The sequence below is a fragment of the Rhinolophus ferrumequinum genome, chromosome 14, assembly GCF_004115265.2.
Source record: "Rhinolophus ferrumequinum isolate MPI-CBG mRhiFer1 chromosome 14, mRhiFer1_v1.p, whole genome shotgun sequence".
Classification (NCBI taxonomy): domain Eukaryota; kingdom Metazoa; phylum Chordata; class Mammalia; order Chiroptera; family Rhinolophidae; genus Rhinolophus; species Rhinolophus ferrumequinum.
This window is the reverse complement of record NC_046297.1, coordinates 71,056,820-71,071,793: the sequence shown is the minus strand read 5'-3', so window position 1 is coordinate 71,071,793 and position 14,974 is coordinate 71,056,820. Positions and strand designations below refer to the sequence as shown.

At 56.7% G+C, this 14,974-nt stretch overlaps 1 protein-coding gene across 2 annotated transcripts in view; it reads left to right on the top strand.

Moving 5' to 3' along the window:
• Positions 1–14,974, top strand: part of AGO2 (argonaute RISC catalytic component 2) — an 86,582-nt gene that overhangs the window by 61,684 nt on the left and 9,924 nt on the right. For both annotated transcript variants that reach the window (XM_033126155.1, XM_033126156.1), the window contains exons 4-14: positions 389–570; positions 1,721–1,857; positions 2,645–2,779; positions 3,594–3,681; positions 4,913–5,060; positions 5,790–5,909; positions 6,077–6,199; positions 7,674–7,807; positions 10,457–10,641; positions 11,827–11,986; positions 14,623–14,713. In XM_033126155.1, the coding sequence (XP_032982046.1) occupies positions 389–570; positions 1,721–1,857; positions 2,645–2,779; positions 3,594–3,681; positions 4,913–5,060; positions 5,790–5,909; positions 6,077–6,199; positions 7,674–7,807; positions 10,457–10,641; positions 11,827–11,986; positions 14,623–14,713 (1,503 nt within the window). The remainder of the gene's footprint in view (positions 1–388; positions 571–1,720; positions 1,858–2,644; positions 2,780–3,593; positions 3,682–4,912; positions 5,061–5,789; positions 5,910–6,076; positions 6,200–7,673; positions 7,808–10,456; positions 10,642–11,826; positions 11,987–14,622; positions 14,714–14,974) is intronic.

Genomic DNA, 14,974 nt, shown 5'->3' with positions numbered 1-14,974 from the left:
GCTGAGAAAACGAATCCCAAGACCCCCAGCGAGCTGCCACGCCCCCTTTCTCTGGGGCCCCCTTCCTGAGAGGGGCCGACCCGACCGCCAGCCCCCCGGCCGAGCAGCTTCCCCCCCTGCCTGGCGTGGCCTCTGTGGGGGGTGGCGTGTCACCGCCTGTGTCCCGCTGCCACTTGTGCACTGGACGTGTGTGGAAGGCAGGAGTCCCTGTCCTGCCTCCCTGTGCGGTGGGCGTGAGGGCTGCGCACGTGCCCACACGCGTGTGCATGGAGGAAGGACTGAGTTTCCATAACCCAGGAGTGTCCTGGAAGCTGGTCCACCGCCTTCGACTCTCAGTAGCTTCTTCAGAGGGAAGCGTGAATAACTGTGTCCTCTGGGCCCCTCACAGGTGGAGCTGGAGGTCACGTTGCCGGGAGAAGGGAAAGACCGTATCTTCAAGGTGTCCATCAAGTGGGTGTCCTGTGTGAGCCTGCAGGCGTTACATGATGCACTTTCGGGGCGGCTGCCCAGCGTCCCCTTTGAGACGATCCAGGCCCTGGACGTGGTCATGAGGCATCTGCCGTCCATGAGGTGAGGACCAGGGAACCAGGAGCGTCTGCTTCTGAGCCTGTGCGTCACCTGGAGAGTGTGAACCCATCCGAGGAGGAGCTGGTTCCCGGAGTCAGGGTGATGGTCACATAAGTTTCCATAATGAAAACAGTAGCAGTGCCAACGTGGCCAGAAAGTTTAGTATAAAACTCGGTCACTGGAAGTCTCATCCTAGCACAGAAAGGTGACGTCCCGGCGTCTGAGCACGCGGGCGTGTTGTTCCTTGCCTGCGCCCCGTGCTCTGAGCCTGTTCTGTTCCTCCGTTGCCGTCACACTTGGGACTTGAATAGTGGGACAGTGTGCAGGTTCTGCACGTGACAGTTCCCACCACGTGGAGGAGACTTTCAGGACTGGGCAACATCACGGAGGCGTCAGACTCTTGTTTTATTCTGTGCGATTACTTTCTCACCACAAATCGCCACGCTTGAACTTGCTGAGAGTAGGTGATAGTCTAATGGATGGTAACACTCCAGTGACTCATGAGTTGCCTACTGAAGTCTCCCAGTACCGACCGGAACTCTGAGGTTTGAGGGGAGAACGAGGCTTTCTTGTCCCTTTGTGAGTAAGAGACGGTCACTTGAAGTGCCGTGCCAGAGGGGACCCTCGTGGCCTCAGTCTTCAGACTTCGGTGGGTGCAGGGATGTCACTCCTGGCAGAGATTCTCCCCTCCCACCCTCCCCCCTGGCCCCCAGCATCTAACCTGTCCCTGGTTGGAACATTGATGGGAGAAAGGTGGGTGGGTGCAAGGAAAAAAAAAAATCTAGAAGGGTAGTTGCCAAAACGTTGAATATGTTTTTCAAATGAGTGTCACAAATTACTGTGATTTTTATTTTCTGAATTCCTGTGAATGAATTACCATGTTGCTTTTATGATTGGGGAAAGTCTACTTTCATTTTGGAAAAATAATAGAAAAAGAGGGGCAAGATTAACCACCAAGGTCCGGGGACTGCAAGGGCCATCCCCACGAGCGGACCCCCAGTGCTGTCAGCAGGTGGGAGATGTCACCGCTAAACGACATGTCTTCCCTTCGGAGTCCTTAGTGATCCCGCGTCCCAGTGACCAGGCAGCGCTGGCGCCACCACAGACTTGGAGTCGGCCTGTCCTTGTTTTCAGACGGGGTCTCTTGTTTCAGGTACACCCCTGTGGGCCGTTCCTTCTTCACCGCGTCCGAGGGCTGCTCCAACCCCCTGGGAGGGGGCCGAGAAGTGTGGTTTGGTTTCCATCAGTCCGTCCGACCTTCTCTTTGGAAAATGATGCTAAATATTGATGGTAAGCAGCGCTCGGTCTTTCTTGGGGTTGGGGGCTTGCTGAGGGGCCAAGAGCTTGGGGAGAGCTTGTGCGGCCAGCTCCGAACACGGCCTGTGTGCGAGCCAGAGATGCTGCGTCTCACCTGGCCTGGCTCACCTGTGCGTCAGGCCAGGGCAGTGGTCCTCAGGTGTAGCACTGAGCTGCCTGGGGTCTGGGTCTCTAACAAGGTCCCCAATGCTGCTGCCCAGCTGGTGTGCACTGGGCAGAATTGGGTTTTCTTGGGGGTGGTGAGTGGATGTCTCACTGCCAAGTCCCCCTTATTTCCAGTGTGTGTTTCAGCCTGGTTGGTGCGACACAGGGTCACTGATGAGGGGCCCGCCTGGTCTGGCCTTTTGGCTCCTTCAGGTTGGGGGCTCACTGCCCCTCTTGGGGGACTCACTTCCTGTCTGTTGGGTCACACAGGGAATGGTAAACCTCAGAGAGATCTGCGCCAGAGGGAGTCAGGGAGTCCAAACCTTACGGTTATCGTGATCCGTTGGGATTTTTTTTTTGTTTTTTTAACCTAGTTTTCTTCTCAGAGGATAACTTTACGCTCTACCAGCCCCTCGTGGTTTCCCCCCAGAGGGGTTATCAGGCAGCCTGTGAGCAGACAGGAACCGCCCCTGGCTCTGTCCCACCTCCAAGGCTGGAGAGTGAGGACAGACCAGGTGACCCCCCCCACCGACCTGGCCCACACAGGCCGCCTGGAGCCACTGGTGGTCAGCCTCTCATGTCATGCTTCTGCCTTTGTCTCTTTTTCCGCCGACAGTCTCAGCAACCGCGTTTTATAAGGCACAGCCAGTAATCGAGTTTGTTTGTGAAGTTTTGGATTTTAAAAGTATTGAAGAACAACAAAAACCTCTGACAGATTCCCAAAGGGTCAAGTTTACCAAAGAAATCAAAGGTAAGTAGCTGCCCGGGTGTCCGAGGCCCTGCTGCTGGCTGCGCTCCCTGGATTCTGGCTGCTGCACGTGGGTCCAGAGGCGGCGGCTGCGCAGGGACCGTCGATGAATCAGCTTGGAGCTGGGTTGTACCCATTTCACAGAGTGGGAGGATTGACGTCCTAGATGATTGACTCTGTGGGGCGAGGGGTGGGGCGGTGACCCGGTAACGTCCCTGTCGTTGAGGCCAGGACCAGGGAGCAGCAGCCACGTCACAGTTGGTGGCTCAGGACCGTCAAGAACAGAGTTGCGCCCCCTTCCGTGCATTTAACCCTCACAGCCCCGGCCGTGCCGCACCCACTCCGCCTGAGTGCCGCCCGAGCACACGGAGGCCAGGGTTCCATGACCTGGCTGGGACCCGCAGCCTGTCCCCAGAGAATAGTGGGCACCTGTCACTCTCTCCGCTAGCCACCACGGTCCTCTGCACCTGTCCTTTCTTAGGACAACCTAAAGGCCGGAGCAGCACTCCTTGCTAAAAATAACCCTGGAGAAGAAGGCACAGAGCTGTGGTGGCAGATGCGGGTCCCAGACAGAGCCCACTGCGTCCCCCTTTTCTTGAAGAACACTGTCCTGACTGTGACCTTGGCGTCGCTGGGACGGAAGGCATCCCTGGGGGGGACAGGGGTCCAGCTAGGTGCCACCCTCCCCCAGCTTCTCAGAACACCCTGCTGTGGGCCTGGCCATGTGGTTCCTGTGAAAACTGGCCATCGGGAAGTGGGCTTTGTGCTCCCGGCCAGTGGGTCTCGACGCTGAGCCACGCTGTTCTGTGTCCGCCAGGTCTGAAGGTGGAGATCACGCATTGCGGGCAGATGAAGAGGAAGTACCGCGTCTGCAACGTGACCCGGCGGCCCGCCAGCCACCAAACGTAACTGCCTCTCCCCACTTGTGTCTCTCTGACCCACACTAGAGGCCCCGACTCAGGAACAGGGACTCTTCTGGAAAGGATGATTTCACTCTACTTTTAAAATTCCACAGCTACACCTTGAGCTCAGTAGATTCCAAATGTCACCTAAGGAAATAAGCTAAGGGGACCCCACCTGGGGCGAGGGAGCAGCTCCCTGCTGGTTTTCCTTGTGAAATGTTACAGGAGAGACGGGGCTGTTTTGTCCTCAGTGCTGAGCACGTGCTGGGAGGGTTGGGGGTCCGCGGGCACGAGTGCCATGTGCTCTGCCCTTGTGTCACTTAACAGTTTGCTGTGCAGCCCCGCGCAGCCACTAGTGTAGCCACAAGGACGGGCGCCCTCTCAGCTTGTGTGTGTGTTCATTGCGGGAGAAGTGAGATTTCACCCCTGCGCCCCCCACCTGAAGGTCTCCTGAAACCAGTGGACACGCGTTTGTTTATTTCATGGTCATTCCGTAGAACAGGCCAGGTCTGTCGCTGGGCTCTGCCTGGGGACACAAGAGGCCCAGCGCCCCGTGCAGTGGGAGAGCGGGACAAGCCTGCCTCCTGGTTCCGGTGATCTCCCCCGACGGGTCGCCCGGAAGTCTGGGTGGCCCCATCCTGGCACTGAGGCCACCCGCCAACGTGTGCAGGACACCACCGCGCTCTCCCTTCCCCGCATGCTGGCCTCTCCTGCCTCAGCCCGCCTACGTGTGGCCATGGCTGCCCGAGCAGACCCAGCTTGCCCCTTTCTTCATCCCGTCCTGGGAGGTGTCTCATCCTCGGGGGCAGGCACCTATGCCGCTCGGCCTGCGAACGACTTTCAGGGTCAGTCATGGCCTGCGGTTGGCCAGGAGGTGCACGGGCCTTTCTTTCTGGATTTGTCTTTATTTACCATGAATCCCCTACACACACTGTAGCTGCAATGCGTCATTGGTGGTTACTGCATATTGTAGGCATGGAGGTATTTTTTATTTCTCAACTGCAGAGACAAAATGAAAGGTTAGGGACTCGGGAATATTCCAGGGGACCAGAGTACATGCTTGGTTTGGGCTCCTGGGAAGGGCTTTGAACATTCGCCCCCACCCATCACCCTACCCTGCGCCTTCTTCAGCCCCGAGAAAGCAGCCCCGGGGGCACAGGTGTGTGCAGGGCTCGGCTGCCTGTCCTGTGGGCCCTGGGCAGCTGCGGCCTGAGCCAGCCCTTTGCTTTCCTAGATTCCCACTGCAGCAAGAGAGCGGGCAGACGGTGGAGTGCACGGTGGCCCAGTACTTCAAGGACAGGCACAAGCTGGTTCTGCGTTACCCCCACCTCCCGTGTTTACAAGTCGGACAGGAGCAGAAACACACCTACCTTCCCCTCGAGGCAAGTCCCATGTCTGGGGCGTCCCTGTGGGCTGCTCGGACGACTCCACAGGCGGGGCCCCGGTCGGCACCCCAGGTCCGGACTTTGTCGTCCTGCCACTGCGGGCCCTCATTGGATCCGTGGAAAGATGGAGAGCTCGTGCCTTGTGCTCGCCAGGTCCCTGGCACAGAGTAGAAGATGAACGTATACTGTTTTTCTTCACTTCTTGCTTGTCTGAAATCCACTTTCTTGTTTGAAAAATCTTTGTCTGGGAAAAGATCAGAGGCTGAAGCTGAGGCATAAGTTTTAACTCTTTTCCATTAGTATTTGAAATTCTCGGTACTTGTGCCATTCCTCCAATATCTAAGGCCTTGGTCTGGTCTTCCCATGCCGCATCCGAAGGTAACTTCCTTCCCGTTGGCAGGCAGCTCTGTATTCCCACTTCCAAGGACAGAAAGAGTCCACGAAACCCAGTGGCAGGACACAGAGCCGCTCACGGGGGCGGGTGACCTTGGAGGCTGTGCTTCCTTTTACCAGTGCGGGTCCCAACTCGGGTTTGTGTCATGCCGTGTTTACTTAGGGGGATTTCTGTCGTCAACCACAGGACCGCTAAGCAGCTCTTGCAGGCGTGCTGTGTCTGTGTGACACGTCACTGTGAAGCTTGAGGAATGGATGTGTCACAGGCAGAGCCAGCGCCCGGTCCCCCGGCACTGGCGCTGACGCCGTATTTTTTGTGCACCTTCTTCGTAGGTCTGTAACATAGTGGCAGGACAGAGATGTATAAAAAAGTTGACCGACAATCAGACCTCAACCATGATCAGAGCGACTGCCAGGTCAGCGCCCGACCGGCAGGAAGAGATTAGCAAACTGGTGAGCGTCGCGTCCCTGGGGCCCGTCCTTGGGTGGGGACATCCTTGGAAAGCCAGCAACATAGGGTGCGCAGGGCCAGGGAACCCCTGGTGCTTTGGACAGACACGCCTTCTGGAAAGAAGCACAGACCCCCTCTGACTGTGCCTTTTCTTTCTCGCCTTTTCAAGATGAGAAGTGCAAGTTTTAACACGGACCCGTATGTCCGGGAATTTGGAATCATGGTCAAAGACGAGATGACAGATGTGACCGGGCGGGTCCTACAACCGCCCTCCATCCTGTACGGGGGCAGGGTACGTGCAGGCTGGGCCGGGAGAGCACTTGTGTGTGTTTGGAGTGTGTGTCTGTAAGGTGATGGTGGAGCGGCAGCATGGGACCCCTCAGGTTGGAACCGTCCCCAGAGGTATAGACTCTGGTCCAGGTGAAGAATCATTTCTGCTCTGGTCTGCATTTGGTAAGAGTTGTGGGGCTTCATCAAGGGCTGAGTTTCCTTGGCGCTTTTTGAAGTTTTTCAGAATTCCCCTTTTTCTTTCCAAAGACAATGTTTATTACCCCATCAGAAGTTTGAAAGCACCCTTCTCTGTATGATGGGTATTTTGCCAGTGAAGAATTATTTTCTAGAAGCTTACGTTGCTTTTCTGTTGTTTAACTTTGTTTTGGACATATTTGGTCGCAATATAATGGTTCATCACCTGGGCGTCTGCACACTTTTGTCCGCTGACTCTCAAGCTGTAATCAGCATCAGTAATCAAAGGTGTCCTGAGCGCTAAGCCCTGCAGAGCTCGTGAGAACCCCCACGTCCCCTCAGCCACTCCCTCCGCGTGCAGAGCACAGCGTCTCGGGCTGGGTGGGCCTTTACTTCAGAGACCACGGGCTGGGCTCATCGGGGAATAAGGTGGAAGCAGTGTGCTACCTGACTTTATACCTTCTTACCTCAGGGAACGTTACTCTCGTCCTCAGGACTTGTGGCCACGTTTAATTTTGTTCTGTTTGTAGGGAGGGTTTTTTCCTTTCATTTTTTAAAATATAAGTTCTGTTTTTTAAAAAAATTTCAACGTTTAAAAGGTACATAAGAATTATAGGGGGAAAAAAATCTCTTTTATTTGCCCCGCATTCAGTTTTTTCCCAGGAAGCAATTGTGTTATATTTCTCCTTTGTAAAATCCCAGGGATGACTCACGTGTTTCTTTTCACCCCTCCTTATGCAAATAGCATATTAAATACACTTCTGTGCCTTGCTTTTCTTTTTACTTAGTGTTTTCTCTTAGACCCCATAGTGAGCTAGAGGTGGTTCCGTGTGTATAACGGGCAGCTCGCTCTTTTTTACCTGTTGCATAGTGTTCCTTTGTAGGGGTGTTTCGTCCTGACTACCGGGCCTGGACATTGCTCCCATCCACGCAGCCATCCTCCATTCACCTCTTCATTCATCCCTCCATCCACTCGTCCACCCATCCGTCCATCTGTTCATCCTACATCCATCCTCCATCCACCCATCTGTCCATCTGTTCATCCTACATCCATCCTGCATCCACCCATCTGTCCATCTGTTCATCCTACATCCATCCATCCATCCATCCATCCTCCCACCGTCCCACGCGTCCTGAGCCACCCGCAGTGCTAGGCAGTCAGAGATGGGCGGCAACACACAGGTTTAGTTCTCGGCCTCAGGAACCGAGGGGGAGCCAAGAGCAACAGGGGTGGTGACAAAGCCCAAGGTTAGAGGAGTATGTCCCCGTTTTTCTCACTCACAACGTCTTGCCCTTTGCAGAACAAAGCGATTGCCACCCCTGTCCAGGGCGTCTGGGACATGCGGAACAAGCAGTTTCACACGGGCATTGAGATCAAGGTGTGGGCTATCGCCTGCTTTGCCCCCCAGCGCCAGTGCACGGAGGTCCACCTCAAGTAAGGCCGCTCACAGGGCACAGGCACCTGCCTGGGCTGGGAGGGCAGGGACGGGGACTGCTGGGAAGGCCCACGCACTGTGCGCTGGGCTGGGGGGCAGGGGACATGGGCGCGGTTTTGATGGCAGGGGTTGGCAGCCTCTCCCTGCCCAGGAGTGCCAGCCCCGGACGGGGAAATGTGGGCACCTCCACTGCTTCCACATGTCGCACCCTTGTGGGAGCGAGTGTTGAAACAGCACCGATGAGAGAAGACCCCAAACAGCAAAGGAAGAGTAAGGTTAAAAAATAGAGACAAAAGACAAAATTGGATTCATGAGTTCAACTTATTTTTTTAAAACATGTTAGCTTTGTATTTCTCTAAGTCAGTGAGGAGAAAATGAAGCCAGAATGAAGAGGAAGATGGTCACAGAGACAGGAATGCAAGAGGAGTTTCTTCCTTCCCAGGCAAGGGGGGTAATTAAAAATCGTCCACAGGAGAAGGGAGTAAGAGAAGCAAAGGCTTTGGTTCACTCTGTTGTGAGGTCGTATGTCCTTCTGCTTGCCCAGGTAGCCCAGGTAAGGGGGCGGACGCTCCAGGAAGCCCGCGGGATGCAGAGACCGACCCTTTGGCAAAACGAAGGACAGGGAAAAGAAAGCCTTTACTTCCCACCTCCCTTGGGTGGAAGCAGGAGGAAAACGGCAAAGCCTGAGAAGCAGAGAGGGGTTCCGAAATGCTGTGGCTCTCAGAAACTTCTCCAGAGCCGACGGCCAGAGCGAGAGGCTGTCTGTGGGAGACTGCCTTTGGTCCCTGCCACACAGGGCCAGCAGGCGGCACAGAGAGGGCTTGGGGAGCCAAGCGGAGAGTTAGCGGCTGTGCCCTGGGCCCCTTCCTCCGCTTTTGCCTGGAGCTAGATGGGCTCAGGGTAAGTTCACGTGCAACTGCGAGGTGTGATCTAAAATTACAGTGAATAGGGGCCAGCCCGGTGACTCAGGCAGTTAGAGCTCCATGCTCCTAACTCCGAAGGCTGCCAGTTCGATTCCCACATGGGCCAGTGGGCTCTCAACCACAAGGTTGCCAGTTCGATTCCTCGAGTCCCACAAGGGATGGTGCGCTGCGCCCCCTGCAACTAAGATTGAACACGACACCTTGAGCTGAGCTGCCGCTGAGCTCCCGGATGGCTCAGTTGGTTGGACCGTGTCCTCAACCACAAGGTTGCCGGTTCGACTCCTGCAAGGGATGGTGGGCTGTGCCCCCTGCAATTAGCAATGGCAACTGGACCTGGAGCTGAGCTGCGCCCTCCACAACTAAGATTGAAAGGACAACAAGTTGACTTGTAAAATAGTCTTGGAAGTAGTGCACACTGTTCTCCAATGAAGTCCTGTTCCCTTTTCCCGATAAAAATAAAAATAATAATAATAATAATAAAAATACAGTGAATGTTTAAATTTAAAGGATTTATTACAGTAAAAGACACATTGCCAGTGGTCCCCTTCAAAATATTCCCTCTCGCCTCAAACACACTTATCCATCGTTCTTGCCACTTTCTGCAGTAGTTCTGGAAGTCCTCTTCTGTGAGTGTCTTTACTTCACTCTCCATCTTGACAACACTCTGTGTCACACATCGCTTCTGGTACAGCAATTTCTGTCAAATAAAAACATCACAGTGTGTCCTCAACGACCTTATTTGCCGGACATGGTACCATGCGACTTCTGGCTCTTTCCCAAAGTCAAAATGACTCAGGACATCGAGGCAGCCACGACAGTGCAACTAAAGATACTCACGAAAGAGGACTTCCAGAACTGCTTCAGAAAGTGGCAAGAATGATGGGATAAGAGTGCTCGAAGCGCTGGCGAGTGTTTCAAGGGGGATTAATGGCAATGTGTCTTTTACTGTAATAAATCCTTTTAAACATTCACCGTATTTTTTGATCACACCTCGTATACATGCAGATACGTACACGTCTGTTTCTTTAACTGGATGAAGGTGTGGCAGGCTGCACACTGCCTGGCTGGGTTGGATCCGAGTGTCCTTACGCTTATTGTAGAAGGCAACGTTATTTTTACTCCCAAGCTTAAAATAGAGGCCGTGGGTCTGCCTGCCCCGCCCCGCCGGTGACGGCACAGGCCCGTTGGCGCAGCTGCCGGTTGGGTTACTCCAGCTTGGGTTGTTTTGCTTTCTGCCATGATTATGTCATCCAAGTCTCCAAGTTGTACACACGAGAATAAGTTGGGAGAAGAGTCCATGGGGACAGTCCGCTGACAGTTTCCCTCTGACAGTGCTTGCCATTCATCGAGTGACTGTGCTGGGTGTGTGCAGACAGAACTAGTGGCCTGCCAGGTGGGCGGCAGCTGCCCCATGTGTGGCTTTAGGAGAACGGCGTCTTGTCACGCGGCACTGGGAGCGTCACCGCTGGTGAGGCACCACGGCCACGGTGTGAAGTCTTTTGCCATATCGTGGCAAAATAGCCCACGTGTGTGCTCAGCATACGGAATGTCGCTCACGAGTTAACACGTTGATGTGACTTTGTCCAGGCTTTACACTTAGGCTCTGAGCGCCACAAAAATGGTGGGTTTGGTTCTGCCAAACCGCGCCCGTGACGTCGGGCCTCAGGCTGGTGTGACTTCTTGGGCACGTGCAGTGTGCTCACTGTCACGGACCGTGTCTCTCAGGTCCTTCACCGAGCAACTCAGAAAAATCTCGAGAGACGCGGGGATGCCCATCCAGGGCCAGCCGTGCTTCTGCAAATATGCGCAGGGGGCCGACAGCGTGGAGCCGATGTTCAGGCACCTGAAGAACACGTACGCCGGCCTCCAGCTGGTGGTAGTCATCCTGCCCGGCAAGACCCCCGTGTACGGTAGGCCTCTGGACGCCGTCGTGACCGCGCGGATTCGCTGCAGCCTGACCCCTGGGTGTTTTTGCCACACTGAGGAGGTGCCCCCTTCTGGCCCGTCCGTGACTAAGAACGACAGGGCGGCTTCTGGGCACAGCCAAGCACATGCTCAGCCGCCCTCGTAGGCTTGTCAGAGGCCTCCAGGCACACGTGTGGGTATCTTGTCTGCCGCCCAACTCAAGCGCTGGTGGGATGGGGACAGTCGTGCAGAGCACTTGGAGTGACGTAGTAGCCGCCGTCACCAGCTCCTGCTGGGACCTGGCACTCCCGTGGTAATCGCTGTGCCCGCCTCAGAATTCTCTGGAAGGTCACCCAGGTCCTTTATGTCAGAGGGCAGTTGCACTTTCATTCAGCTCGAGTCTAGCAAGCCCCTGGGGTGATGTCCCAGGCCCTGGAGAATCAAAGATGAAATACGACAGGCCCTCCGATTCGGGCTGCTCTCGGAATCGGGGGAGGGAGGTGGAGACAGGTGGGAACAGTACAGGGAGAACAGGTGTGAGGTCTGTTGGAAGCGGGGCTCCTGGTGGGGAGGCATTGGGGTGTGGGGACGCCGTGGGAAAGACGGGAGACAGTGAGCCTGGGCTGCCTTGCCAAGTGGATGCCCGTGTGGCAGCGCAGAATACGGAGGAAGAGAAGCCCTGCGTCGCCTCCCGGTACGGATCCAGCAGACAGAGGAAAGCCGGCAGTGCTTCTGCCTGGTCATGTTCTCCCGGGAGTCACCGACCGTGTCTCCCGGGAGCGGTGGCCCAGTCGCTTCATGAAAGAATCAGAGGAGAGGGCGGGGGCCAAGCTCACTCTTTGATGTCGGGTTGGCACTGGCTGAGGGTATGCAGGATTCCAGTGGTTTATTTTTAACTCCTCGAGCATTTGCTCATAGCCCTGGGCACTGATGGGAAGCAGCGTTAGTCACCAGGAATGCTGGCCCCGGGGCTTGGGCGGGGCTCTGCTCTTACTTGGAGCTCAGCCTCGCGGCTGAGGGAGGGTGAGGCTTCTGCAGGTGGCGCGGGCAGGCGTGCCTGGCGCAGCGGCTGTGGGCACTCGTGGACGTTCGCCCCTGTGGTTTCCTGCGGGGTGGTCGTGGCGGGAGGGGCGCTCAGGGAGGGGTGCCTACGAGAGCTGTCACTCATGTGCGCCCTCTGTGCCCCGCAGCTGAGGTCAAGCGCGTGGGAGACACGGTGCTGGGGATGGCCACGCAGTGCGTGCAGATGAAAAACGTACAGCGGACCACGCCGCAGACGCTGTCCAACCTCTGCCTGAAGATCAATGTCAAGCTGGGAGGCGTGAACAACATCCTGCTGCCTCAGGGGAGGTAAGGCTGGCCCGCCCGCCAGCTGAGCGTCAGCCGCGTGATTCTACGGAGTGGTGCTGTGGTGCCGTCACCTGGAGAGAGTCCACCGAGTTGAATAGGAGGCAGCGTGGAAAGAACTGCAGTTCAGAGTCTGGCAGGCTTGACCTTGGGTGCTGGCTCTGCAGTGAGGGGACATGCATGTCACTCAGTTCACGGGGGTAAATGAGCAGGTGGTGAACTGAAAGCGTCCTTCGCTCAGTCAGCAGGTTCTGTGTTTAGTGAGTGCCTACTGTGTGCCAGGGGTTCGGGCCCCAGCAGTGAGCAGCGGGACCTACATCCTGGCCCTCTGGTGGATGGACCCAGACCGGCAGGTCCACACACCTGTCCCATAGTACTTCACAGGTGAGCAGCAGTGACGTAGCGAGACCGGAGCTCAGGAGGGTGACGAGCCGGGCTGTCCGTGGTGACAGTGTCACGAAGGTGGCAGGCGGCCTGCACCAAGGGCACGAGCGTGTGGGTCCCTGCGAGCAGAGCCTTCCAGACAGGTGGCATGGGCAGTGCGAGAGTCCTGCCATCCCTGCCAGGAGGGCTGGGCCTTGTAGCGAAGGGCAGAGGACGCTGGGGTCTGGGGCTCCCTCAGGCACGAGGCAGCCACTGGAGGTCATGAGTGAAGATGTGGCCCATCTGACCTTGTGCTAGAAGCCCACTTGGCTCCAGGTGCAGCGGGACGGCACGAGAGGGACTGGGGGCAGGCTTGGGCACGGGGCAGCCAGAGATGGGGACGTTTTGAAGATGAAGCTGCAAGACTAGGTGACAGGTTGGATTTGAGCTGTGAGTGAAGGAGGAGAATCAAAGATTAGTGAGTCCAAGGCCCTCCTCCTGCGCCTCTGGAGAGAGAAGCCAGCTTTCGCAGATGGGGGAGCCTGGAGGGGCCCCGGGGGGTGCGTGTTGGCCTCTGAGGGGACACAAGTCTGGTGTTGGGGATTCAGGCTTCGGGGTCCTTGGCACAGAAGTGGTATTAAGGCCACGAGGCTGGTGAGATCCCTCAGCAGAGGATGAGACAGGTGTCAGAGTCGTCTGCCCTGGGAAGTCCAGGGTTAAATGGTCCTGGAGGTGAGGAGCCAGCAGTGGAGCCGGAGAGGGGAGGGAGAAGGGTTGGTGCTGGACCCCCAGCGCCATGTGTCCTGTATCTTGACGGCTGATGGGCCAAGTAGGATGAGGTCTGAGGCTGGCACATGGGGTGGGCAACATGCAGGTCGTTGACGACGTGGCAGGATCGGTCTGGTTGCCAGGGCAGCGTGAGGCCCGGTTGGAGGGGCCTAAGAGCATCAGGAGGCAGTAAATGGTTCGGAGAATTCCGGGAGTTTTGCCCCGAGGTGCCTGGGTGAACAAGGGAGATGAGGAAGTAGTGGGAGCAGAGTGGAGTCCAAGGCAGGTGTGCTTTTGGCTGTTTAAGGGGTGAGTCATGCCTGTGGACACCCCTGGGAACAATCCAGGATTGGGGGGAGGGAGCAGCAGGTGAGAGCTGCGGGGTGGGGGCTCAGTGCAGGGTGGGTGGGCCACGCGTGAGCACTGTTGCGGGGAGGTGATGTGCTGGGATCCTGCCGCCCTCTTGTCACCGCTGCTGCTCTTGTGTGTGTGGGGGGAGTGAGGGCAGGGTGGGCGCTCGAGACTTAAAGATCGTGGTGATAGGACGCCATCCAAGGGCCGCCTGAAGCTCACGGTCAGGAGGGTGAGGCAGGGCGACTCAGCTGGGCTGTGGGCAGTGTCCCCTCCCAGCCCATCCCCCTCTGTACAGACATGGTGACAGTAACACAGGGAGTATCCAGTGCCTGCAAGTGCCATGCTTGGGAAGGGCAGAGCAAGCAGCCTCCCGATGCCTGCCCAGGTGTGGGTGGAACCATGCTGGACATTGAAGAGGGGACTGGTCCACACTCGTGGACACTGACTCGTGGTACACGTGCCGCAACGTGCAGACCCCACTTGCTGTGCGCACACACACTGCCTCTGGGGGTAGTGACGGCCGGAGGACAGTCAGCGTTTAAAAGACTGCAGTGCCGGGAAGCTCAGAGCAGTGCTGCTCAGCCGGGGCAGTTTGTCCCCCCACCCCCGGAATGTGTGGCCATGTTTGGAGACATTTTTGGAGCCAGGACTTGGGGTGCCATTCCCTGCACCCAGTGGGTGGAGAGCAAGGATGCTCTGTGCGTAGGGCGGCCCCTCCCCCAGCAGGAATGCCCCCAAGCGTCGGGGAGGGACTAGTGTGGCTGGACTAATGTGGCTGCAAGTCCGCGGCTGAGGGACAAACCGTGGGACTGTTTTGTTTTTGTACAATTAACTTGGAAATTTTCAAGTATGTGCAGAGGTAGACCCCTCACCTCCCTGACCCAGGACTCGGCTGGCAGCAGCCCTCATACGTCTGGTTCAGTCTACATTCCACCTACACCCTCTCCCTCCCTGGGTTCTTCTGAAGCAGACCTCAGACCGCGAGTCGTGTATCTGGAAGGTGTTCTGTACGCGTCATCAAAAGACAAGGGCTCTTTAAGAGCCTAACTGCAAGGCCCTTATCACACAAGCGACAGTGGTGCCAGGGCCATCAGCGGTCCAGACACTGTCCAAGCCTCGGTCTCTAACGCTTCGCTTCCCGCCCTCCCCCGCAGGCCGCCAGTGTTCCAGCAGCCCGTCATCTTTCTGGGGGCCGACGTCACACACCCACCCGCTGGGGACGGGAAGAAGCCTTCCATCGCTGCCGTGAGTGTCAGCTCTTCCCGCTGGGCCCGCTGTGGGCGACATCCCTTCCCTGAGCTGCCTGTGGGAGGGGACACGGTCCCATTGCCACCATATGGTCGGAGTTTCTTCCTGGAAAGCATTGAGGTTTACTAAAGTGCGGTTGGTGAAGTCAGAGTCTCATGGAAAATAGGTATTTGGGGGGACACTACAGAAACCGTGAGTCGTGCGAGCTCACACTGTCCAGAGAGCCTCAAAGCACAGTCAGCAGCGGAGGCCTCCTGT